Genomic DNA, 27823 nt, shown 5'->3' on the forward strand with positions numbered 1-27823 from the left:
GGAAGGAAAGGGGTGTTGTCCTTTTAAGGGCTCTCTTCAACACGGGGGGTGAAGGGAGAAAAGGGATGGACAGAAAGGACAGGAAGACTTTGGAAGCAAGTTTTTTGTACTATAGTAATTAAAATTAAAATGTGTATTTTAGATAAGGGTGGTCTTTTGAAGGATTTATTTAAAAAACTATATTTCTGAAGATCCAAGCATTTAAGGCTAACGATGAATACTCAGATTGTGCATCTAAAACTTTATGGAAGGATTTTTTAGAGATGTGATTTTATCATCTTCAGCAACACACTAATGAAATATTTTTAAAGCAAATTTTAAACTAAGGTCTGGAGACTAACATGTTCTGAGTAAATATTACAGTAATACACAACTGTTTTTGTCAGTAAATTCAGAAACTGACAGTATATACCGGGGGTTGGCAAATGCCTCTTAAAAGGCTTCATTACCACTTGGATGGCTCTTTAACAGTTTAAATGTGCAGGCTGGAAGGCTTTTTCACTTTTAAGTTACTAGATCCCCTTTGGAGGAAGCCTCACCAGGCTGCAGCAGTGGACCTGTTATTCCTTGACTTTAGCAAAGCTTTTGATACGGTCTCCCACAGCATTCTTGCCAGCAAATTAAAGAAGTATGGGCTGGACGAATGGACTATGAGGTAGATAGAAAGTTGGCTAGATTGTCGGGCTCAGCAGGTAGTGATCAATGGCTCCATGTCTAGTTGGCAGCCAGTATCAAGCGGAGTTCCCCAAGGGTAGGTCCTGGGGCCGGTTTTGTTCAATATCTTCATTAATGTTCTGGAGGATGGCGTGGACTGCACCTCAGCAAGTTTGCAGATGACACTAAACTGGGAGGAGTGGTTGTCAAGGCTGTATCCCCACTTTGAACTTTAGGGTACAAGTGTGGGGGCCTGCATGAAGACTTCTAAGCTTAACTACCAGCTTAGATCTGGTCCGCTGCCATCATTCCCACAAGCTAATTCCCTTCCCTGGGAAGCTTTGAGAAACCTTTCACCAATTCCCTGGTGAATACAGATCCAAACCCCTTGGATCTTAAGACAAGGAGAAATTGACCCTTCCCCCCTCCTTCCTTTCACCAACTCCTGGTGAATACAGATCCATACAGATCCAAACCCCTTGGATCTTCAGACAAAGAGAAAGCAATCAGGTTCTTAAAAAGAAGGCTTTTAATTAAAGAAAAAGGTAAAAATCATCTCTGTAAAATCAGTATGGAAAATAGCTTTACAGGGTAATCAAACTTAAAGAGCTCAGAGGACCCCCGTCTAGTCTCAGGTTCAAAGTACAGCAAACAAAGATAAACACTCTAGTAAAAGGTACATTTACAAGTTGAGAAAACAAAGTAAAACTAAGACGCCTTGCCTGGCTTTTTACTTACAAGTTTGAAATATGAAAGACTTGTTTAGAAAGATGTGGAGAACCTGGATTGATGTCTGGTCCCTCTCAGTCCCAAGAGCGAACAACCCCTTAAACAAAGAGCACAAACAAAAGCCTTCCCCCCCCCCCCAAGATTTGAAAGTATCTTGTCCCCTTATTGGTCCTTTGGGTCAGGTGTCAGCCAGGTTACCCGAGCTTCTTAACCCTTTACAGGCAAAAGGATTTTGGAGTCTCTGGCCAGGAGGGATTTTATAGTACTGTACACAGGAGAGCTGTTACCCTTCCCTTTATAGTTATGACACGCTCCCCAAATCACAGATAGTGTTGGACGTCCGGTTCCACACTGGCTGTGATTTCTTCCTGGAGCTCTAGGAGAAAACAGAGTTAATAAGACACATGTACCTTTAGACATACTACTGATTATATAAAAACTAACAATATGTTCCATTCCAAGAACAATTTTTAACCAGTTGACTCTGGGAAACTTTCCCGGGAGAGTGCATCAGCCACTTCGTTAGAAGCTCCTGAAATGTGTTGTATTTCAAAATCAAAATCTTGGAGAGCTAAACTCCACCGAAGAAGTTTTTTGTTATTCCCCTTGGCGGTATGAAGCCACTGTAGCGCAGCATGGTCTGTTTGTAGTTGGAAACGCCATCCCCAAACATATGGGCGTAGCTTTTCCAGCGCGTACACAATGGCGTAGTATTCCTTTTCGCTGATTGACCAGTGACAGTTTCTTGCTGAGAAACACGACAGGATGGAATTCTTGATCCGGTCCTTCCTGCATTAAAACTGCTCCCACGCCCCGCTCGGACGCATCTGTGGTTACTAGGAACGGTTTGTCAAAGTCTGGGGCCTTTAGCACAGGGTCAGACATGAGCGTCGCCTTAAGCTGGTTAAAGGCCTTTTGACACTTGTCAGTCCACTGAACTGCATTTGGCTGTTTCTTTCTGGTTAGGTCTGTCAGCGGGGCGGCGATTTGGCTGTAGTGTGGTACAAATCGCCTATAATATCCGGCCAAGCCTAAGAAGGATTGGACCTGTTTCTTTGACTTTGGAACCAGCCACTTTTGGATAGCATCCACTTTGGCCTGTAGGGGATTTATAGTTCCTTGACCCACCTGGTGCCCCAGGTACATCACTCTGTTTTGGCCTATTTGAAACTTTTTAGCCTTAACAGTTAGTCCTGCCTGCCGGATGCGCTCGAAGACTTTTTCCAGGTGCTCCAGATGTTCTGTCCATGAATCAGAAAAAATGGCCACATCATCGAGGTAGGCAACTGCAGATTCTCCCAATCCTGCTAGGAGACCATCTACAAGTCTTTGGAAGGTGGCGGGTGCATTTCGCAACCCGAAAGGGAGTACATTGAATTCATATACCCCTGCCTGGGTGACAAAGGCTGACCTTTCCTTAGCGGGTTCATCTAGTGGTACTTGCCAGTACCCTTTTGTTAAGTCTAAAATAGAGATGAATTGGGCATGTCCCAATTTTTCCAATAGCTCATCTGTGCGTGGCATTGGATAGTTGTCAGGACGAGTTACAGCATTTAGCTTACGGTAGTCCACGCAAAAGCATATTTCCCCATCTGGTTTGGGAACTAGAACCACTGGAGATGCCCATGCACTATTAGAGGGGCAGATTATACCCATCTATAGCATGTCCTGGATCTCCCTTTGTATAGCAGTTTGGGCATGAGGTGACTCCCGGTAGGGTGGGGTTCTAATTGGGTGAGCATTACCTGTGTCAATGGAGTGGTATGCCCATTCGGTCCGTCCTGGAGTGGCTGAGAAAATTGGTGCAAAGCTTGTGCACAGCTCCTTGATCTGCTGTCGCTGCAGACGTCCAAGGGTCGTGGAGAGGTTCACCTCTTCCACGCCACCATCCTTTTTTCCTTCGTAGTAGTCACCTTCAGGCCACTCCGCGTCATCTGTTTCCTGGGCTGTAAATTGGCAAACGTTTAATTCTTGCTTTCCTCTGGGTGTCTTCTTTGGGAAAGGACCCAGAATATCCACAGCTACTCGCTGAAATGGGACCTCAATTATGGGTAGTGGCTGGAGAGGGGCTTTAACCTGGTCTTGGGGCTTTCCCACTCGTTGGCACACCTCACAAGACCGGACATAATTAGCAACATCCTTGCCCATTCCCTCCCAGGGGAAGGACTTCCCCAACCGGTCTTTGGTTCTGTTCACCCCAGAATGGCCACTGGGATGATCATGGGCTAAGCTCAAGAGCTTTACCCAATACTTAGTGGGAACTACCAACTGTCTTTGAGGATGCCAGTCTTCCTGGTGCCCACCATAAAGAGTCTCCTTGTATAAAAGTCCTTGTTCTACAACAAACCGGGATCGGTTAGAAGAGCTGAGAGGCGGTGGGGTGCTCCGTGCTGCCGCCCAAGGTTTCTGAAGGCTGTCATCTGCTTCCTGCTCGGCCTGGAACTGTTCCCTTGATGCTGGAGACATCAGTTCCTCCTTGGACTGTGGACTGGGGCTTGGCCCCTCTGGAAGCGATGCAGGTGCTGGGGCTGTTTCCATTGACTGTGAACCGCTGTCCGCTGGTGCACTATGTGGTATTTCAGGCTCTGGCTGAGCCTCTTGGGTAGGGTTATCTGCTGCTTCTGCCAGTTCAGGCTCACTGGTGCCCTCTGGCATTGGAGTTGTAGACGGGTTTGCAAGCGCTGGACTCAGTGCTGGCAATGGTTCTGGTGCTGGCTGCGTTGCCAGTTCCGGTTCTGGGACTGGCTTTGGCTGGGTCTCTGGGATTGGATCCACTATGGCTGTTGCAGTCGTTGGCAGGGGATCCGGTTCCACCACCTTTGTTTGGGTCTCTGGTAACACAGACGGGGTCCTGGTGGACGGCTCAGGAACAGGGATGGGGGTGAAAGCTTGCTTAGCCTGGCTGCGGGTGACTATTCCCACCCTCTTGGCTAGCTTCACATGGTTGGCCAAGTCTTCCCCCAGCAGCATGGGAATGGGATAATTGTCATAGACTGCAAAAGTCCACATTCCTGACCAGCCCTTGTACTGGACATGCAACTTGGCTGTAGGCAAGGTTACAGACTGTGACACGAAGGGTTGAATTGTCACTGGAGCCTCCGGGTTGATGAGTTTGGGGTCCACTAGGGATTGGTGGATTGTTGACACTTGTGCCCCAGTGTCTCTCCAAGCGATAACCTTCTTTCCGCCCACTCTCAAGGTTTCCCTTCGCTCCGAGGGTATGAGAGAGGCATCTGGGTCCGGGGATCTTTGGTGTGATTGTGGTGTAATGAACTGTAATCGGTTGGGGTTCTTTGGGCAGTGAGCCTTTATATGTCCCAGTTCATTACATTTAAAACATCGCCCTGCTAAGGTATCACCGGGGCGATGTTGGTTGGTGGAGACTGGTGTGGTGGGGTGAGAAGGCGTCTGGGGTTTCCCTTGGGATGTGGGTGGGGCCCTGGGTTGTCCCCGGTGGTAAGGTTTTGTTTCGGCTTGCCCCTTCTGATATTCGCTCCAACTGCTACTAGCCTTTTTCTTTTCTGTCACCTCCACCCATTTGGCTCCAATCTCCCCCGCCTCGGTTACAGTTTTGGGCTTCCCATCTAGAATGTACCTTTCTATTTCCTCAGGAACACCCTTTAAAAACTGCTCCATTTGCATTAGGAAGGGCAACTCTTCCGAAGATTTAACATTTGCTCCTGATATCCAGGCATCCCAATTTTTCCCAATGTGGTAGGCATGTCGGGTAAATGACACATCGGGTTTCCACCTTAGGGCTCTGAACCGCCGACGGGCATGCTCAGGTGTTAGCCCCATTCTGATTCTGGCCTTGTTTTTAAAAAGTTCATAACTGTTCATGTGTTCCGTAGGCATTTCAGCCGCCACCTCTGCTAAGGGTCCACTGAGCTGCGGCCTCAGCTCTACCATGTACTGGTCTGCAGGGAGGCTGTATCCAAGGCAGGCCCTTTCAAAATTTTCTAAGAAGGCCTCAGTATCATCGCCTGCCTTGTAGGTGGGGAATTTTCTGGGATGGGAAGTGGTACCGGGAGAGGGGTTGTTAGGATGGGCTGTTGTATCCGCCCTAGCCCTTGCTACTTCCAGTTCATGCTTCCTTTCTTTTTCTCTCTCTCCCTTTCTTTTTTTTCAGCTCTATCTCTTTTTCTTTCAGCTCCATCTCTCTCTTGTGGGCCCCCTCTTTGGCTTTCTCTTCTCTTTCTCTCAGCTCTATCTCTTTTTCTTTCAGCTCCATAGCACTCTTGTGTGCCTCCTCTTTGGCTTTTTCTTCTTTTGTAGTCATTTTCCTGTTTTCTTGTGCTGGGTCACACCCCTCTGCAGTTGACTGAAACTGGGATGTACTCAGCTCAGGTTGCTGCTGAGTTAACAGAGACTTTCTAACTAGCTACTCCCGAGGATGTAAAAAGAAAAAAAAAACCAATTCAGCTTGTAAATTCCTTTTACCAGTCGTTTGCTCATTAATTGAACCCTTCTCTTAACAAAGGCTCTTGTTAAAAAAACTTAACACCTCTGCCTTCAGGCAAGGAGAGATAAGATATGCATCTACCTTCAGCTCTGCTTTCCAAGCAGCTAGAAGGGAAAAAAATCTTACTGGCTTTTGGGTTTTAAATGATCTCCACCGCTCTGCCCCCATGTCAAGGCTGTATCCCCACTTTGAACTTTAGGGTACAAGTGTGGGGGCCTGCATGAAGACTTCTAAGCTTAACTACCAGCTTAGATCTGGTCCGCTGCCACCATTCCCACAAGCTAATTCCCTTCCCTGGGAAGCTTTGAGAAACCTTTCACCAATTCCCTGGTGAATACAGATCCAAACCCCTTGGATCTTAAGACAAGGAGAAATTGACCCTTCCCCCCTCTTTCCTTTCACCAACTCCTGGTGAATACAGATCCATACAGATCCAAACCCCTTGGATCTTAAGACAAGGAGAAAGCAATCAGGTTCTTAAAAAGAAGGCTTTTAATTAAAGAAAAAGGTAAAAATCATCTCTGTAAAATCAGTATGGAAAATAACTTTACAGGGTAATCAAACTTAAAGAGCTCAGAGGACCCCCGTCTAGTCTCAGGTTCAAAGTACAGCAAACAAAGATAAACACTCTAGTAAAAGGTACATTTACAAGTTGAGAAAACAAAGTAAAACTAAGACGCCTTGCCTGGCTTTTTACTTACAAGTTTGAAATATGAAAGACTTGTTTAGAAAGATGTGGAGAACCTGGATTGATGTCTGGTCCCTCTCAGTCCCAAGAGCGAACAACCCCCTAAACAAAGAGCACAAACAAAAGCCTTTCCCCCCCCAAGATTTGAAAGTATCTTGTCCCCTTATTGGTCCTGTGGGTCAGGTGTCAGCCAGGTTACCTGAGCTTCTTAACCCTTTACAGGTAAAAGGATTTTGGAGTCTCTGGCCAGGAGGGATTTTATAGTACTGTACACAGGAGAGCTGTTACCCTTCCCTTTATAGTTATGACAGTGGTAGATATGCCGGAGGGTAGGGAAAGGATACAGAGGTACCTAGAGAAATGAGAGGATTGGGCCAAAAGAAATCTGATGAGGCTCAACAAGGACAAGTTCAGAGTCCTGCACTTAGGACAGAAGAATCCCATGCACTGCTACAGTGATTGCCAGGGACAGGGACTAACTTTCATTTATTTACTTTGTTTAAGCTTTATAAAATGCATCAGTTGCCTAGTCTTGGGGGGCAGACACAGGAATCAGGAAAATAGAAATTGTTTATTAACAAATAATAATGCACTGAGACTCTTGTCACAGCAGACAGACCTTCACAGGCCCCACTAGCAGCATCTCAGGTAAACGTGTTAATAAACAGGGGGCCTGATTCTGTCCTGTGGGTCAAAAAAACAGGATTTAATCCCACCAATGTGAGGAATGAGCCCCCAGACATCCAAATCCAGGAAAAGTGAGTGGAAGGATCTCAGATGTCATGAAGGGAGAGAGGTGGGTCCAAACTACAGAGGGGATTATAGACCAACACCTTGAATTGCACCATGCAATGAATGAGAAGCCAATTCAGACATCAGAGAACTGGTGTGCTATGGTCCCATGACCTACAACTCTAGTAATAGAGAAGATAAACATGGGTCTGCAGTGTGCCCATGTACAGCACAAGAAGGCAATGCAATTGGAAGATTACAGAGCCATGGAGAACTGTGCTGAGTCCACTTCACAGACTAATCATTCCAGTGATGTAGCTAAACTCAAATGGATAAAGGCACTTCTTGTCACAGATGCTACCTGGGGATTTAGGAGTAGACTTGGGAACTGTAGAAGAGTGACTCACTGGCTGGTATGCCCCCACATGGCTGAGCATGGGGTAGCAGGCTCTCCTTCTTTGGCTTCCCCTTCTCCTGGCCTGTGGTCTGCTTTTTCTCACGACTCTGACCAAGTCACGTTCAGTCCCACCCCTTCCGGGGTAGCAGCGAGTTCCACAAACAATGGTTCATTGATTTCATGCCAGGTCTTTGGCCTCTGACTCTGGGCCTAGTGTTCCTTACACTCTTTGTCTGCACTAGTCCTTACTCCTTGTATCAGGGGTTTCATGCCACCTTCCTCGGTGGCCACTAGGGATCCCTGGCCCTTCCTCTACTCTTGGTTCCAGTCAAGGGACTCTGTAGCAAACAGCTGAGGTCTGTTTCCTCAGACTCCTTGCTGCCTCCCTGGACTGCTTCCAACCTTGGCCTGTCTCTCGGACCTTTTCCACAGTCCCTGTGACAGGGGCCCTGTCTGGGCTCTGCAGCAGGATCAAAGTAAAAGCTGGTCAGTAAGAGACATGTCAGGCATTCTCCTGCAGCACATGACCTCCATAGCTGCCTTTTTGAAATGCCTCAGCAATGATGTGGGTCTCAGTGGGGCAGTACAGTAAGGTGTGTGACGAATGCCAGTTACATCCTAGGCAAGATGCAGGCCCCTGTCACCTGTGCTGGGCTTCTGCAGACCAAAGGTGCAATGAAAGTTTTGTTTCAATTAGTTCTTGGTGTCCTCACTGTTCTGTGGGGGAATCATGGGATCGCACAACCACTGCTCGTTCCGGCCCCTTGCTCTGTCCAACTATGAAGAGATTAGGAGGAGTTTGTCCACAAAAGAACCTCAGCCATGTTTTCTCTTTCTGCCCTCTCCACTCCCAACAGGTTATGTGCCAGTGCCCCTGTCAAGGCTGTATCCCCACTTTGAACTTTAGGGTACAAGTGTGGGGGCCTGCATGAGGACTTCTAAGCTTAATTACCAGCTTAGTTCTGGTCCACTGCCACCATTCCCTTCCCTGGGAAGCTTTGAGAAACTTTTCACCAATTCCCTGCTGAATACAGATCCAAACTCCTTGGATCTTAAAACAAGGAGAAATTGACCCTTCCCCCCTCCTTCCTTTCACCAACTCCTGGTGAATACAGATCCAAACTCCTTGGATCTAAAAACAAGGAAAAATCAATCAGGTTCTTAAAAAGAAGGCTTTTAATTAAAGAAAAAGGTAAAAATCATCTCTGTAAAATCAGTATGGAAAATAACTTTACAGGGTAATCAAACTTAAAGAGCTCAGAGGACTCCCCTCTGTCTTAGGTTCAAAGTACAGCAAACAAAGATAAACACTCTAGTAAAAGGTACATTTACAAGTTGAGAAAACAGAGTAAAACTAAGACGCCTTGCCTGGCTTTTTACTTACAAGTTTGAAATATGAGAGACTTGTTTAGAAAGATGGGGAGAACCTGGATTGATGTCTGGTCCCTCTCAGTCCCAAGAGCGAACAACCCCTTAAACAAAGAGCACACCAAAGCCTTCCCCCGCCCCCAAGATTTGAAAGTATCTTGTCCCCTTATTGGTCCTTTGGGTCAGGTGTCAGCCAGGTTACCCGAGCTTCTTAACCCTTTACAGGTAAAAGGATTTTGGAGTCTCTGGCCAGGAGGGATTTTATAGTACTGTACACAGGAGAGCTGTTACCCTTCCCTTTATAGTTATGACAGCCCCAGATGTCCCTGTGGGAATATGCTTGCAGTTATATGGCTAAGGTACTAACCTCTCTGTGCCTTAGCTCTCCCCGTACACTGGGGTTAATGACACCTGACTCACAGAGATGATGTGAGGGTAAATTGATGAATGTCTGGCAGATGCTCAGATACTACAATGACGGGGACCATAAGAATACCTAGAAAGACAGACCATTCAGTTGACAGATATTGTAAAACTCAGCCAGGATGTTATTTGTCTCAGTATGTTTCTGCTTCCAGTACAGCCTCCTTCTGTTACACTCAGAATGGAAATGACCATGTAAACAAAGCTCAGTAGAGCTATGTTAATCTCCTCAGAAGTTCTGCTGTTTGTTTTCACTTTCATAGAATCATAGAATCATAGAATATCAGGGTTGGAAGGGACCTCAGGAGGTCATCTCGTCCAACCCCCTGCTCAAAGCAGGACCAATTCCCAACTAAATCATCCCAGCCAGGGCTTTGTCAAGCCTAACCTTAAAAACCTCAAAGGAAGGAGATTCCACCACCTCCCTAGGTAACCCATTCCAGTGCTTCACCATCCTCCTAGTGAAAAAGTTTTTCCTAATATCCAACCTAAACCTCCCCCACTGCAACTTGAGACCATTACTCCTTGTTCTGTCATCAGGTACCACTGAGAACAGTCTAGATCCATCTTCTTTGGAACCCCCTTTCAGGTAGCAGCTATGAAATCCCCCCTCATTCTTCTCTTCTGCAGACTAAACAATTCCAGTTCCCTCAGCCTCTCCTCATAAGTCATGTGCTCCAGACCCCTAATCATTTTTGTTGCCCTCCGCTGGACTCTTTCCAATTTTTCCACATCCTTCTTGTAGTGTGGGGCCCAAAACTGGACACAGTACTCCAGATGAGGCCTCACCAATGTCGAATAGAGGGGAATGATCATGTCCCTCGATCTGCTGGCAATGCCCCTACTTATACAGCCCAAAATGCCGTTAGCCTTCTTGGCAACAAGGGCACACTGTTGACTCATATCCAGCTTCTCGTCCACTGTAACCCCTAGGTCCTTTTCTGCAGAACTGCTTCCTAGCCATTCGGTCCCTAGTCTGTGACAGTGCATGGGATTCTTCCGTCCTAAGTGCAGGACTCTGCACTTGTCCTTGTTGAAACTCATCAGGTTTCTTTTGGCCCAATCCTCTAATTTGTCCACGTCCCTCTGTATCCTATCCCTACCCTCCAGCGTATCTACCACTCCTTCCAGTTTAGTGTCATCTGCAAACTTGCTGAGGGTGCAGTCCACGCCATCCTCCAGATCATTTATGAAGATATTAAACAAAACCAGCCCCAGGACCGACACTTGGGGCACTCCACTTGAAACCGGCTGCCAACTAGACATGGAGCCATTGATCACTACCCGTTGAGCCCGACGATTGAGCCAGCTTTCTATCCACCTTATAGTCCATTCATCCAGTTCATACTTCTTTAACTTGCTGGCAAGAATACTGTGGGAGACTGTATCAAAAGCTTTGCTAAAGTCAAGGAATAACACATCCACTGCTTTCCCCTCATACACAGAGCCAGTTATCTCCTCATAGAAGACAATTAGGTTAGTCAGGCATGACTTGCCCTTGGTGAATCCATGCTGACTGTTCCTGATCACTTTCCTGTCCTCTAAGTGCTTCAGAATTGATTCCTTCAGGACCTGCTCCATGATTTTTCCAGGGACTGAGGTGAAGCTGACTGGCCTGTAGTTCCCCGGATCCTCCTTCTTCCCTTTTTTAAAGATGGGCACTACATTACCCTTTTTCCAGTAATCCAGGACCTCCCCCGATCTCCATGAGTTTTCAAAGATAATGGCCAATGGCTCTGCAATCACATCCGCCAACTCCTTTAGCACCCTTGGATGCAGCACATCTGGCCCCATGGACTTGTGCTCGTCCAGTTTTTCTAAATAGTCCCGAACCACTTCTTTCTCCACAGAGGGCTGGTCATCTTCTCCCCATACTGTGCTGCCCAGTGCAGCAGTCTGGGAGCTGACCTTGTTTGTGAAGACAGAGGCAAAAAAAGCATTGAGTACATTAGCTTTTTCCACATCCTCTGTCACTAGGTTGCCTCCCTCATTCAGTAAGGGGCCCACACTTTCCTTGACTTTCTTCTTGTTGCTAACATACCTGAAGAAACCCTTCTTGTTACTTTTAACATCTCTTGCTAGCTGCAACTCCAAGTGTGATTTGGCCTTCCTGATTTCACTCCTGCATGCCTGAGCAATATTTTTATACTCCTCCTTGGTCATTTGTCCAATCTTCCACTTCTTGTAATCTTCTTTTTTGCGTTTAAGATCAGCAAGAATTTCACTGTTAAGCTAAGCTGGTCGCCTGTCATATTCACTGTTCTTTCTACACATCAGGATGGTTTTTTTCCTGCTACCTCAATAAGGATTCTTTAAAATACAGCCAACTCTCCTGGACTCCTTTCCCCCTCATGTTAGTCTCCCAGGGGATCCTGCTCATCAGTTCCCTGAGGGACTCAAAGTCTGCTTTTCTGAAGTCCAGGGTCCGTATTCTGCTGCTCTCCTTTCTTCCTTTTGTCAGGATCCTGAACTCGACCATCTCATGGTCACTGCCTCCCAGGTTCCCATCAACTTTTGCTTCCCCTACTAATTCTTCCCTGTTTGTGAGCAGCAGGTCTAGAAGAGCTCTGCCCCTAGTTGGTTCCTCCAGCACTTGCATCAGGAAATTGTCCCCTACACTTTCCAAAAACTTCCTGGATTGTCTGTGCACCGCTGTATTGCTCTCAGGGTGATTAAAGTCTCCCATGAGAACCAGGGCTTGTGATCTAGTAACTTCTGCTAGTTGACGGAAGAAAGCCTCGTCCACCTCATCCCCCTTCGTCTGGTGGTCTATAGCAGACTCCTACCATGACATCACCCTTGTTGCTCACACTTCTAAACTTAATCCAGAGACTCTCAGGTTTTTCTGCAGTTTCATACCGGGGCTCTGAGCAGTCATACTCCTCTCTTACATACAATGCAACTCCCCCACCTTTTCTGCCCTGCCTGTCCTTCCTGAACAGTTTATATCCATCCATGACAGTACTCCAGTCATGTGAGTTATCCCACCAAGTCTCTGTTATTCCAATCACATCATAGTTTCTTGACTGTGCCAGGACTTCCAGTTCTCCCTGCTTGTTTCCCAGGCTTCTTGCATTTGTGTATTGGCACTTCAGATAACTCGCTGATTGTCCCGCTTTCTCAGTCTGAGACAGGAGTCCTCCCCTCTTGCGCTCTCCTGCTCGTGCTTCCTCCCGGTATCCCATTTCCCCACTTACCTCAGGGCTTTGGTCTCCTTCCCCCAGTGAACCTAGTTTAAAGCCCTCCTCACTAAATTAGCCAGCCTGCTTGCGAAGATGTTCTTCCCTCTCTTTGTTAGGTGGAGCCCATCTCTGCCTAGCACTTCTCCTTCTTGGAACACCATCCCATGGTCGAAGAATCCAAAGCCTTCTCTCCGACACCACCTGCGTAGCCATTCGTTGACTTCCACAATTCGTCGGTCTCTACCCAGGCCTTTTCCCTGGACAGGGAGAACACCACTTGCGCCTCAAACTCCTTTATCCTTCTTCCCAGAGCCACGTAGTCTGCAGTGATCCGCTCAAGGTCATTCTTGGCAGTATCATTGGTGCCCACGTGGAGAAGCAGGAAGGGGTAGCGATCCGAGGGTTTGATGAGTCTCGGCAGTCTCTCCGTCACATCGTGAATCCTAGCTCCTGGCAAGCAGCAGACCTCTCGGTTTTCTCGGTCAGGGTGGCAGATAGATGACTCAGTCCCCCTGAGGTGGGAGTCCCCGACCACCACCACCCTCCTCCTTCTCTTGGGAACGGTGGTCGTGGAACCCCGATCCCTAGGACATTGCATCTCATGCCTTCCAATCGGTGGAGTCTCCTTCTGCTCCCTTCCCTCAGATGTGATTCATCAGTGATATTAGGACAATTGTCTGAATATCTTAGGCTGTGTGTGTGTGTATGTGCATGTGTGCGTGTTGCACCCCATGTTGTTGTGGGTGCTGGCTTTTGTTGTCATATCTCAGAACATAGATTCACATTCTTAGATTTTTAGGGCCAGAAAGGACTATTGTGATCATTTAGTCTGACCTTCTGCATAATATAGACCACAGAATTTCACCCAGTGATTCCTGCATTAAATCCATGACTTTTGGTTGAGTTACAGTGTGTCTTTTAGAAAGATGGCAAGAGAGCTAGTCGAAAATTTTCCAGCTGAATCTTTTTCTGTCAGAAAATGTTGATTGACAAAACAAATATTTCACAGGAAGTATTGATTTCAGCAAAATTTTGGACAGGAAATTACTGAGGCCTTGGCTACACTTGAGAGTTACAGCGCAATAAAGCCGCCCACAGCGCTGTACCTCACTCCCCGTCCACACTGGCAAGGCATGTACAGCGCTGTGTCTCCGTGGCTACAGCGCTGCAGGTACTCCACCTCCCTGAGAGGATTAACAGCTGATGCGGAGAGGTTGAGACGCTGCTGCTCCAGTGTAAATGGGGAGTAACCTTATTACGCAGTGATTGACCTCCGGAAACTCCCCATAATCCTTTTAGCTGAAGCTTCCTCTCTTTGTTTTGTTGTGATTCCTCTCTTTGTTTTGTTGTGAACGCCGGATGTTCCACTTCGGGAGCTGCTTATCAAAAAAACAAACACAGCTTGTCATAACTATAAAGGGAAGGGTGACAGCTCTCCTGTGTACAGTACTAAAGTCCCTCCTGGTCAGAGACTCTAAAATCCTTTTACCTGTAAAGGGTTAAGAAGCTCGGGTAACCTGGCTGACACCTGACCCAGAGGACCAATAAGGGGACAAGATACTTTCAAATCTTGGGGGGGGAAAGGCTTTTGTGTGTGTCCTTTGTTTAAGGGGTTGTTCGCTCTTGGGACTGAGAGGGACCAGACATCAATCCAGGTTCTCCCCATCTTTCTAAACAAGTCTCTCTTATTTCAAAATTGTAAGTAAAAGCCAGGCAAGGCGTCTTAGATTTACTTTGTTTTCTCAACTTGTAAATGTACCTTTTACTAAAGTGCTTATCTTGTTTGCTATACTTTGAACCTAAGACAGAGGGGATTCCTCTGAGCTCTTTAAGTTTGATTACCCTGTAAAGTTATTTTCCATACTGATTTTGCAGAGATGATTTTTACCTTTTGCTTTAATTAAAAGCCTTCTTTTTAAAAACCTGATTGATTTCTCCTTGTTTTAAGATCCAAAGGGGGTTTGGATCTGTATTCACCAGGAGTTGGTGAAAGGAAGGAGGGGGGAAGAGTCAATTTCTCCTTGTTTTAAGATCCAAAGGGGGTTTGGATCTGTATTCACCAGGAGTTGGTGAAAGGAAGGAGGGGGGAAGGGTCAATTTCTCCTTGTTTAAAATCCAAGGAGTTTGGATCTGTATTCACCAGGGAATTGGTGAAAGGTTTCTCAAGGCTTCCCAGGGAGGGAATCCATCGAGAATGGTGGCAGCGGGACCAGAGCTAAGCTGGTAGATAAGCTTAGCAGTTTTCATGCAGGCCCCTACATTTGTACCCTAAAGTTCAAAGTAGGGATACAGCCTTGACATGGTGGCACAGCGGTGGGATCGTTTTAAACCCAAAAGCCAGTAAGATTTTTTTTTTCCTTCTAGCTGCTTGGAAAGCAGAGCTGAAGGTAGATGCATATCTTATCTCTCCTTGCCTGAAGGCAGAGGTGTTAAGTTTTTTTTAACAAGGTCCTTTGTTAAGAGAACGGTTCAATAAGTGAGCAAACTTTGATCTAGTAAAGGTAATTTACAAGGTGAATTGTTTTTTTTTTTCTTTTTACATCCTCGGGAGTAGCTTGTTAGAAAGTCTCTGTTAACTCAGCAGCACTCAGCAGGAGCCTGAGCTAAGTACATCCCAGTTTCAGTCAACTGCAGACGGGTGTGACCCAGCACAAGAAAACCAGGAAAATGACTACCAAAGAAGAAAAAGCTAAAGAGGAGGCCCACAAGAGAGCTATGGAGCTGAAAGAAAAAGAGATAGAGCTGAGAGACAGAGAAGAGAAAGCCAAAGAGGGGGCCCACAAGAGAGAGATGGAGCTGAGAGACAGAGAAGAGAAAGCCAAAGAGGAGGCCCACAAGAGAGAAATGGAGCTGGAAGAAAAAGAGATGGAACTGGAAGCAGCAAGGACTAGGCAGGGTGCATCAGACCATCCTAACAACTCCTCTCCAGGTACCACTTCCCATCCCAGGAAATTCCCCACCTACAAGGCAGGCGATGATACTGAGGCCTTCTTAGAAAATTTTGAAAGGGCCTGCCTTGGATACGACATCCCTCCAACCCAGTACATGGTAGAGCTGAGGCCGCAGCTCAGTGGACCCTTAGCAGAGGTGGCGGCTGAAATGCCTAAGGAACACATGAACAGTTATGAACTTTTTAAAAACAAGGCCAGAATCAGAATGGGGCTAACACCTGAGCATGCCCGTCGGCGGTTCAGAGCCCTAAGGTGGAAACCTGATGTGTCATTTACCCAACATGCCTACCACATTGGGAAAAATTGGGATGCCTGGATATCAGGAGCAAATGTTAAATCTACGGAAGAGTTGCCCTTCCTATTGCAAATGGAGCAGTTTTTAGAGGGTGTTCCTGAGGAAATAGAAAGGTACATCCTAGATGGGAAGCCCAAAACTGTAACCGAGGCGGGGGAGATTGGAGCCAAATGGGTGGAGGTGACAGAAAAGAAAAAAGCTAGTAGCAGTTGGAGCGAATATCAGAAGGGGCAAGCCGAAACAAAACCTTATCACCGGGGACAACCCAAGGCCCCACCCACATCCCAAGGGAAACCCCAGACGCCTTCTCACCCCACCACACCAGTCTCCATCAACCAACATCGCCCCGGTGATACCTTAGCAGGGCGATGTTTTAAATGTAATGAACTGGGGCATATAAAGGCTCACTGCCCCAAGAACCCCAACCGATTACAGTTCATTACACCCCAATCACACCAAAGAACCCCAGACCCAGATGCCTCTCTCATACCCTCGGAGCGAAGGGAAACCTTGAGAGTGGGCGGAAAGAAGGTTATCGCTTGGAGGGACACTGGGGCACAAGTGTCAACTATCCACCAATCCCTAGTGGACCCCAAACTCATCAACCCTGAGGCTACAGTGACAATTCAACCCTTCGTGTCACAGTCTGTAACCTTGCCTACAGCCAAGTTGCATGTCCAGTACAAGGGCTGGTCAGGAATGTGGACTTTTGCAGTCTATGACAATTATCCCATTCCCATGCTGCTGGGGGAAGACTTGGCCAACCATGTGAAGCTAGCCAAGAGGGTGGGAATAGTCACCCGCAGCCAGGCTAAGCAAGCTTTCACCCCCATCCCTGTTCCTGAGCCGTCCACCAGGGCCCCGTCTGTGTTACCGGAGACCCAAACACAGGTGGTGGAACCGGATCCCCTGCCAACGACTGCAACAGCCGTAGTGGATCCAATCCCAGAGACCCAGCCAAAGCCCGTCCCGGAACCGGAACTGGCAACGCACCCAGCACCAGAACCATTGCCAGCACTGAGTCCAGCGCTTGCAAGCCCGTCTACAACTCCAATGCCAGAGGGCACCAGCGAGTCTGAACTGGTGGAAGCAGCAGATAACCCTACCCAAGAGGCTCAGCCAGAGCCTGAAATACCACATAGTGCACCAGCGGACAGCGGTTCACAGTCAATGGAAAAAGCCCCAGCACCTGCATCGCTTCCAGAGGGACCAAGCCCCAGTCCACAGTCCAAGGAGGAACTGATGTCTCCAGCATCAAGGGAACAGTTCCAGGCCGAGCAGGAAGCAGATGACAGCCTTCAAAAAGCTTGGGAGGCGGCGCGGAGCACCCCACCGCCTCTCAGCTCTTCTAACCGATCCCGGTTTGTTGTAGAAAAAGGACTTTTATACAAGGAGACTCTTTCTGGTGGGCACCAAGAAGACTGGCATCCTCAAAGACAGCTGGTAGTTCCCACTAAGTACCGGGTAAAACTCTTGAGCTTAGCCCATGATCATCCCAGTGGCCATTCTGGGGTGAACAGAACCAAAGACCGGTTGGGGAAGTCCTTCCACTGGGAGGGAATGGGCAAGGACGTTGCTAATTATGTCCGGTCTTGTGAGGTGTGCCAACGAGTGGGAAAGCCCCAAGACCAGGTTAAAGCCCCTCTCCAGCCACTACCCATAATTGAGGTCCCATTTCAGCGAGTAGCTGTGGATATTCTGGGTCCTTTCCCAAAGAAGACACCCAGAGGAAAGCAGTACGTACTGACTTTCATGGATTTTGCTACCCGATGGCCGGAAGCTGTACCCTTAAGCAACACCAAGACTAAAAGTGTGTGCCAGGCATTAGCAGACATTTTTGCCAGGGTAGGGTGGCCCTCCGACATACTTACAGATTCGGGAACTAATTTCCTGGCAGGGAACATGAAAAACCTGTGGAAAGCTCATGGGGTGAATCACTTGGTTGCCACCCCTCATCACCATCAAACCAATGGTCTGGTGGAGAGGTTTAATGGAACTTTGGGGGCCATGATACGTAAATTCGTAAATGAACACTCCAATGATTGGGACCTAGTGTTGCAGCAGTTGCTTTTTGCCTACAGGGCTGTACCACATCCCAGTTTAGGGTTTTCACCATTTGAACTTGTGTATGGCCGCGAGGTTAAGGGGCCATTACAGTTGGTGAAGCAGCAATGGGAGGGGTTTACGCCTTCTCCAGGAACTAACATTCTAGACTTTGTAAGCAACCTACAAAACACCCTCCGACACTCTTTAGCCCTTGCTAAAGAAAACCTAAAGGATGCTCAGGAAGAGCAAAAGGCCTGGTATGATAAACATTCCAGAGAACGGTCCTTCAAAGTAGGAGACCAAGTCATGGTCTTAAAGGCGCTCCAGGCCCATAAAATGGAAGCGTCGTGGGAAGGACCATTCACGGTCCAGGAGCGCCTAGAAGCTGTTAACTATCTCATAGCCTCCCCCACCTCCAACATAAAGCCTAAGGTATACCATGTTAATTCTCTTAAGCCCTTTTATTCTAGAGAATTAAATGTTTGCCAGTTTACAGCCCAGAAAACTGATGACGCGGAGTGGCCTGCAGGTGTCTACTATGAAGGAAAAAGGAATGGTGGCGTGGAAGAGGTGAACCTCTCCACGACCCTGGGACGTCTGCAGCGACAGCAGATAAAGGAGCTGTGCACAAGCTTTGCACCGATTTTCTCAGCCACTCCAGGACGGACCGAACGGGCATACCACTCCATTGACACAGGTAATGCTCACCCAATTAGAACCCCACCCTACCGGGAGTCACCTCATGCCCAAGCGGCTATACAAAGGGAGATCCAGGACATGCTACAGATGGGTATAATCCGCCCCTCTACCAGTGCATGGGCATCTCCAGTGGTTCTAGTTCCCAAACCAGATGGGGAAATACGCTTTTGCGTGGACTACCGTAAGCTAAATGCTGTAACTCGTCCTGACAACTATCCAATGCCACGCACAGATGAGCTATTGGAAAAATTGGGACATGCCCAATTCATCTCTACTTTAGACTTAACCAAAGGGTACTGGCAAGTACCACTAGATGAACCCGCTAAGGAAAGGTCAGCCTTCGTCACCCAGGCAGGGGTGTATGAATTCAATGTACTCCCTTTCGGGTTGCGAAATGCACCCGCCACCTTCCAAAGACTTGTAGATGGTCTCCTAGCAGGATTGGGAGAATCTGCAGTTGCCTACCTCGATGATGTGGCCATTTTTTCTGATTCATGGACAGAACACCTGGAGCACCTGAAAAAAGTCTTCGAGCGCATCCGGCAGGCAGGACTAACTGTTAAGGCTAAAAAGTGTCAAATAGGCCAAAACAGAGTGACGTACCTGGGGCACCAGGTGGGTCAAGGAACTATAAATCCCCTACAGGCCAAAGTGGATGCTATCGAAAAGTGGCCGGTTCCAAAGTCAAAGAAACAGGTCCAATCCTTCTTAGGCTTGGCCGAATATTATAGGCGATTTGTACCACACTACAGCCAAATCGCCGCCCCGCTGACAGACCTAACCAGAAAGAAACAGCCAAATACAGTTCAGTGGACTGATAAGTGTCAAAAGGCCTTTAACCAGCTTAAGGCAACACTCATGTCTGACCCTGTGCTAAGGGCCCCAGACTTTGACAAACCGTTCCTAGTAACCACAGATGCTTCCGAGCGAGGCGTGGGAGCAGTTTTAATGCAGGAAGGACCAGATCAAGAATTCCATCCTGTCGTGTTTCTCAGCAAGAAACTGTCTGAGAGGGAAAGCCACTGGTCAATCAGCGAAAAGGAATGCTACGCCATTGTGTACGCGCTGGAAAAGCTACGCCCATATGTTTGGGGACGGCGCTTCCAACTACAAACAGACCATGCTGCGCTACAGTGGCTTCATACCGCCAAGGGGAATAACAAAAAACTTCTTCGGTGGAGTTTAGCTCTCCAAAATTTTGATTTTGAAATACAACACATTTCGGGAGCTTCTAACAAAGTGGCTGATGCACTCTCCCGGGAAAGTTTCCCAAAGTTAACTGGTTAACAATTGTTCTTGTAATGAAACATATTGTTAGTTTTTATATAATCAGTAGTATGTCTAAAGGTACATGTGTCTTGTTAACTCTGTTTTCTCCTAGAACTCCAGGAAGAAATCACAGCCAGTGTGGAACCGAACGTCCAACACTATCTGTGATTTGGGGGGCGTGTCATAACTATAAAGGGAAGGGTGACAGCTCTCCTGTGTACAGTACTAAAGTCCCTCCTGGTCAGAGACTCTAAAATCCTTTTACCTGTAAAGGGTTAAGAAGCTCGGGTAACCTGGCTGACACCTGACCCAGAGGACCAATAAGGGGACAAGATACTTTCAAATCTTGGGGGGGGAAAGGCTTTTGTGTGTGTCCTTTGTTTAAGGGGTTGTTCGCTCTTGGGACTGAGAGGGACCAGACATCAATCCAGGTTCTCCCCATCTTTCTAAACAAGTCTCTCTTATTTCAAAATTGTAAGTAAAAGCCAGGCAAGGCGTCTTAGATTTACTTTGTTTTCTCAACTTGTAAATGTACCTTTTACTAAAGTGCTTATCTTGTTTGCTATACTTTGAACCTAAGACAGAGGGGATTCCTCTGAGCTCTTTAAGTTTGATTACCCTGTAAAGTTATTTTCCATACTGATTTTGCAGAGATGATTTTTACCTTTTGCTTTAATTAAAAGCCTTCTTTTTAAAAACCTGATTGATTTCTCCTTGTTTTAAGATCCAAAGGGGGTTTGGATCTGTATTCACCAGGAGTTGGTGAAAGGAAGGAGGGGGGAAGAGTCAATTTCTCCTTGTTTTAAGATCCAAAGGGGGTTTGGATCTGTATTCACCAGGAGTTGGTGAAAGGAAGGAGGGGGGAAGGGTCAATTTCTCCTTGTTTAAAATCCAAGGAGTTTGGATCTGTATTCACCAGGGAATTGGTGAAAGGTTTCTCAAGGCTTCCCAGGGAGGGAATCCATCGAGAATGGTGGCAGCGGGACCAGAGCTAAGCTGGTAGATAAGCTTAGCAGTTTTCATGCAGGCCCCTACATTTGTACCCTAAAGTTCAAAGTAGGGATACAGCCTTGACACAGCTACTGTTTGCTTTGAATGAGTAGAGGCAGGCAGGGGGGCTCCCTTTGGAACGCCCACAGCTAATGTTTGCTTGAAGAGAGAGGCGGCACGGGGGGAGGGGGATTGGGGTCCGTTTCGGCGAGCGGCTGCTTATCTGGTCTATGAGAAAAAAACAAACAGCTGCTGTTTGCTTTCAGTGAGTGAGAGAGGGGTGGAGGAGGGAGGGGGTTCAGAACTTACAAGACAGTGTGCTGACACAATCTCAGCATTCCAAAAACCCACTCTCTCTCCCCCCGCGCTCCCTGTCACACTCCACCACCCCCCTTTTGAAAAGCACGTTGCAGCCACTTGAACGCTGGGATAGCTGCCCATAATGCACCGCTCCCAATGCCGCTGCAAATGCTGCAAATGTGGCCATGACAGTGCGCTGGCAGCTGTCAGTGTGGACAGACTGCAGCGCTTTCCCTACTCAGCTGTACGAAGGCAGGTTTAACTCACAGCGCTGTACAGCTGCAAGTGTAGCCATACCTTGAATTGTATTATTTCAACTTATATATTGTATTATAACACCACACAATATCCACACACACACACTCCCACCACAACACCCAACATATACACATTTCACCAACGCCCCACCCTATCACACACAAAACCAACACATGCTCAACACCCTCCACACATATAACACTCAATTCACACCCCTCAGACATCACCCAAGCCACACCCAACACATAGACAACATACACTATACCACCATCACACACTTCATAAAACACCCCACACCCAACACTCATCTAGTACCCACACACCCACTGTCAGACACACACACAACACATATACACCGTCACACGCACCGGGGCGACACACATGTAACTTTAGCACCCTCATGGCCAAGATGGAGTTCGCTCTGCAGGCAGCTCTGACCAAGAGAGCATATATCAGGTGGGTGGGCTGATCAAAGACTCTAGAACAAACTCCCACAGGATCTAAAAAAAATCACCTGAAAACTCTTTCCATTCCACTTGCCAGGGGGCTACTTCAATCTGTCTTCACTAACAGAAGCTTGTAGCACATCATGAAACAAAACCACCAATAACTGCCTGTAACCCTCCATAAAAATCCATATGTGCTTTTGCCCCTAGGGGAGGAGGGAGAATGAACCACACATGATGACAGAAAATAATGTCACTTGACTAACACTTTTCACTTGTCACTTTTCTGACATTTTGGGGTTTCACTCAGACCAGTAAGGGGTTGTGTCATCGTCTGTCCTGTAACCCTGGTTGTCTCTGTCCTGTGCAGTTTTGGCTCAGGGCCCTGACACCAGCAGCCTGATTACAGCACAGTGGCCTCACCCTGGCTTCCACCACCCTGTTTACTCCTTGGAGGGTGACACCAACGTCACCCTTCCAGTCCTGAGACTCCCCAAATCGTCTCCTCTGCAGTGCCCAGTCCCTCTCACTGTACCCTCACATAAATTATTGCATTCCTGCCTCCAAAGAGACAGAGTACACACAGCAGCCTGATAGTTTGGCTGAAAACCCACGCTTCAACTTAAGGCACAACTCTGAGATGTTTCTGTAAGCAAACAAAAAAAATGTTTATTAATAAGGGCATAGGTTGGAGTGATTACAAGTAACAGATAGGAAAGGTTACAAATAAAACAAACAAAACATACTTTCAAGTGACTGAAATTTAATTCTAGCAAGTTACAATCTTTGCCTGATCAGTTTCCTAACTTATATCAAGTCATCAGCATCCCTGGTCCCCCACACCACAGGACGCAACTGTCATAGGCTTGAAGGTGCTGTGACCTGTTGCCTGGGATGGATGACAAAACAACTTTTTGCCTCTGTTTATATCTTCTCAAAGTCCACTGACCCTGTTTCAAGAGGTAGGGAGGTTTTCTGGGAGTGTAGCCTCCATCCCCCATCAAGATGGTTAATTGGTCAATTCCCCCCATGATGGCTTTGTCTACCTTGCTTGTAAATGTCCTTTTCATTGTCTTAGGTCACACCTTGCTTAATTTACACTGGAGACACAGTCAAGCTGCAAAAACACATTCCTTTGTTTGAGAAAGGCAGTGCTTAGGCATGGTCTGCCAAACACATTTTAGAAATATATTTCCAGCACACATCTCTAGTTCTTTATACAGCACCCGTACATACATCATGCCATTATATTAATGAGCAGCATGTTAGCAGTTTGCATAGAACATCTTAAACAACACCTTTTAGATACAGATTATATGAGTGAATTGGGGCAATGAGAGTGTCAGGCCTCATGAGAGTTCTGGTATGGTGTGCCCTCTGCCCATTGGCTCCCTGGATCACAGGATGGAGGCAAAATGAACACACATGATGAAAGACAATAATGTCACTTAATTAAGGACCTTCTTTTTAGGTTTTTATTTTGTTTGAAATTTCTGGGGAATGTCTCAGTGTTTATTTCAAAAATTAAAAAATGGTGGAAAATCAGTAGAAAAAATTAACTTGGCAGTTTTCTGGGGAAATATCAGGGAAATATGACTCTCTTCTCCTAGGATTTTTTTTGTCTATTTGTTTTTTAACTTTCAAGCCCCCTTCACGCTCTGTTCTGAAATGTAAGCAGATACAGTTTTTTGTTATCAACCCATTTTATCATAAAAAGTAGTTAAATACCTTTATTTTGCTTTCACTGCTGATGACAATCTGCACTATCTGTAAAGCTGGTAATATATATGTGGTGTGTGGTGGTTGTGGGATTGACACCAGTACATACACTACCACTCAAGTTGTTCCAGTGCTTTTGACCTGGCTTCCCACTCTGGAAGGAGAGATGGTGGCTTGGTAACCTGGGTTACCCAGGTTACCAAACTGCCATTTCTCCTGGAGCAGGGAGATGGAGTTCCAGCACATCTAACTTTGGGTAAAAATTGTTAAAAACGGAATAACGATTTTTGTAAAACTCAGCAAATGTTCATTAAAAAATCAGTATAAACCAAAGATGAAGGTCCTTACACTTAATGCACCACTGAAAGATGCTCCAATGCTACAGTAATGGGCATAGTATATAAATTTGTATAGAGGAGAAGAGAAGAGGATGGGACGGGGGTATCTTTTAACTGCTATATAATTGTGTGTGTGCATTAAGGTTCCTATAAATAATGTCCATTTATCCTCCTGGATTTTAAAGGAAAGTCTGGAGTTTGGATGGCGGTTAAGGCCATCTCTGGAGTTAGGATTATTCTGTTGCTGGGTTTTTAACCATTACCACACAACGGACGGAACGTTCATTCTCCATCCAGTACCCTATTGAACAACCTGCAATACCGAGAGGTGACATTTTGCAATTATTATTTTTTGGTGGTTCAGACTCCATCTCACTCTCTTATGATCTCTTATGCACCTTGTGAGAGAAGCATTGTTTCTGGAATAAACTTTTTAAAAGGATTCAATATGAAAAAGCAAAAATTCACGATGAAGAAAATATTAGGAATAAAAAAGCAGGACAAGTTCCAGGCAATCTGATCAATGAGAAATTACAGGGAAAATCACAGACCCTGTCTCAGTCACACTTATATTTCTTGCAACTACATAAAACCCCAATATAAAAGGTATCTGAACTAGATCCATGGCAGGGACTATGTCTGATGCCCCCATGCCCAGTTAGTATTTAGGAGAGAAAGAGTTTAATCATACAGCATTTACATCCCCACAGGATATTTGATCGGAACTCAGACATTCTTATATTGATGTCTCAGGGACGCCAGCTTCAACGTCATCATAACCCGGGTCTCCAGGAGGCGGGAATGGGCCATCTCTCTCAGTCCCTGAGGCCCCTTCACTTCTTAGGGAGTGCAGATTCCAATCTGAAAATATCAAAGGAGGCACATTACAGCCAATATATCTATTCTACACCTGTGTGCACTCACCTAACATGGGTGAGCAGCTTATAGTATGGGCTGTGAATTATCCCCTCTGTTCCTCTGATTGGGATTCTGACAAGTTTAATCCATTATGTCATTCTGTTCCATAAAGAAAACATCTGGGAGTAGATTCTCTCCATGCTGAGATCTGCTGGGTGCAGAAGTGTGGGAATGTCAGTGACTTGGTGACACCTCCCTAATGCTTCAGTAGGGGCTGCTCTAACTCCCAATGGCTGGCATAGGCCCTAAGGGGACATGTGCCAGTTGAGACCTGGTGGGGAGCAGCAGGGCAGGGCCCCTACCCCAGGGGACATGCAATGGCAAGGAACCCAAAAGGGGAGGTTCATCCTGCCCACGCAATACACGTTTGCATGTTATTCTCATCAAGTACAATGAAATGCACATTTCATCCCAACCCACTTTCCTCTGAGGTGCAAAGTGGGAGCTCAGCCCTCAGCCTCAGACTGTGAGGTGCTCTGGTACAATTGGGGCCATTTGCATATTGAAGAGAGTGATTTCAAACCTGAAGCCAGGCCACTAACTAACCCCATCGCAGGGCCCTGCTCTTCCCATTACCATCCAGGGCACTGCCACCTTTTTTGGACCCTGATCCTGCAAATCCACTCATATAACTTTGCTGATCTGGACAGTCCCACTGAAGTTGGCACTAGGGTGGAGCTTGCGGGGGCTATAGCCACCCCAAAATTTGTCTTAGCATCCCCATAGCCACCCAGTAGCAGCTGCCACTCTCCAGTTGACTAGGCAAAGCGGAGAGAGTGGCAGCTGCTGGCTGGGTGCCCAGCTCCAACAGCAGCAGAGAAGTAAGCCCGGGCCGGGTGCCGGGGTGCCCAACAGCAGCCCCCAGCCCATGTCCCTGCCTGCCGAGATGCATCATCCAGGGCAGGTGGATGGTCCAGGGCTCCTCATAGTGGCCTAGACTGACCTGCTCTGGCCCAGGCTCCTGGGCCCCGCCCTCCAAGGGCTCTGTTAGCCCGGAGCCAGGTCCCCCTGCCTGGACAGCTTTTAACGGCTGCAATCAGCCAGTGCCTGTCACTGCCTGGCTCTGGCTTCCAGCCTGCAACTTGGCCAGGGGGCAGGGCCACTGAGGGGGCAGGGCCACAGAGAGGGGTGGGACCTCATGGTGAGGAGGAGCACAGCCCCCCCAGGTTTCTGTCTGGCCCACCTCAGTCCCCCCACCAGGAAGAGGCTGGTGTCACGCTTGAGTCAGTGAGAATATTCATGTGATGAGAGTGACAAGTGGGCTCCACTGTTTGTAGGATTAGGGCCTTATCTAGGAATCATCATGTATTTCAGTCCATTTAACCAGGGCCGGTGCAAGGAAGTTTCGCACCCTAGGCGAAACTTCCACCTTGCGCCCCCCACCTCCCCCCCGCCCTGCGGCAGCTCCCCGCCCCCCCCTCCACCCCAGTTCACCTCTGCTCCGCCTCCTCCCCGAGCACGCCACCCCCGCTCTAATTCTCTTCCCCTCCCAGGCTTGCAGCGCCAAACAGCTGATTGGTGCCGTAAGCCTGGGAGGCGGTAGAAGTGGAGCAGCGACGGCGTGCTCGGGGAGGGGGTGTAGCAGAGGTGAGCTGGGGTGGGGAGCCCTGCGGCAGCTCCCGCCCCCCCGCCCTGAGGCACCCCCGCGGCAGCTCCCCACCCCACCGGCCCAGGGAGCCGTGCGGCAGCTCCCCACCCCAGCTCACCTCTGCTCCGCCTCCTCCCCAAGCACGCCGCCCCCGCTCTAATTCTCCTCCCCTCTCAGACTTGCGGCGCCAAACAGCTGATTGACGCTGCAAGCCTGGGAGGCAGGAGAAGTGGAGCGGCGACCGTGCGCTCGGGGAGGGGGCGTAGGAACGCTGTAAAAAAAAATGGGGGCACCGCTTTTTGGCGCCCCCAAATCTTGGCGTCCTATGCAACCGCCTAGTTTGCCTAAATGGTAGCACCGGCCCTGCATTTAACAGTGTTTAGCAGAAGTCAGGGTGGGAATACAGCTGAGAAGATTAGTTTAACAATACAGGCAAGTCTCATCTTACGTGGGGGTTCCGTTCCGCGGTTAGCGCGTAAAGCGAAAACCGCGTATAGTGAAACACTCATTGAGTTCAATGGCGGGCAGAATCGCCCGCACTACAGATGCAGTTTTTATATTGTTGTTTTTCTTTTTTCCCCCCTGTTTTTGCCGACTGCGCAAAGCTGAATTCGCGCATGTTAAATGCGCCTAAGATGCGACTTGCCTGTAGCTGTATTTTAGTGAAGTGACAGTGACCTCTAGTGGTCAGTAGAGGCTGTTCAAGGTTATTTGCTCAGCAACCCTTTCTGCAATTTCTATCTCAAATGTGTCCATGCACAGAGCTCAACAAGGAGAGGAGACTCCTCACAACCATCGCTTTGGCCAGCGTCACTTCTTTGCTGCATAACCCACATTCCCACCTGGAGATTGTTCCTGTGGGTCACTGGGAAACACAGACATTTCCAGCACTGCCATCTCCAAGTGTTTCGAAATCAGGAGTAAGGCCTCAAATATCATGAGATTGGCTTAACAATCTTGAGATTAAAAAAAACATTTTGGTTTCCTTTTGGTTTCTGTTTGTCTTCTGGTTCCTAAGCCTTTAGGTTAAACTTGGTTCATGATTTGAGGCTTCTTTCTACAACCATGAGGGCTAGAAAACTTCCTTTCTTAAACTGAAAGCTGAGATTCTCATGTAACCATCTAAGTCTAGGAGCTGCGTCTTTTACCAAATATCGGGAAAGTCTACACTAGAAACTTAAGCTGGCCTATTTTAGGTCACTTACGCCACCGCAGTAATTACTGCAATGGTTCATGTACACACTGCCCTCCTTCTGCCCATTGTGTGGGTCCTCACCAAAAGCTCTTCCACTGACTTAAGAGGGGCAGTGTGGGGGACTGAGAGCCGTGCAGCTGCCCGTGAGGAGCCTGGCTACCCCTGATCTCTTGGCT

At 47.6% G+C, this 27823-nt stretch overlaps 1 protein-coding gene across 1 annotated transcript in view; it reads right to left on the minus strand.

The window, feature by feature from the left end:
* Positions 1-24682: 24682 nt before the first annotated feature.
* Positions 24683-27823, minus strand: part of CD163L1 (CD163 molecule like 1) — a 40801-nt gene continuing 37660 nt past the window's right edge. Inside the window, exon 15 of the mRNA XM_065408724.1 lies at positions 24683-24807. Within this exon, the coding sequence (XP_065264796.1) occupies positions 24683-24807 (125 nt within the window). The remainder of the gene's footprint in view (positions 24808-27823) is intronic.

The sequence above is a fragment of the Emys orbicularis genome, chromosome 1 (assembly GCF_028017835.1).
Source record: "Emys orbicularis isolate rEmyOrb1 chromosome 1, rEmyOrb1.hap1, whole genome shotgun sequence".
Classification (NCBI taxonomy): Eukaryota; Metazoa; Chordata; order Testudines; family Emydidae; genus Emys; species Emys orbicularis.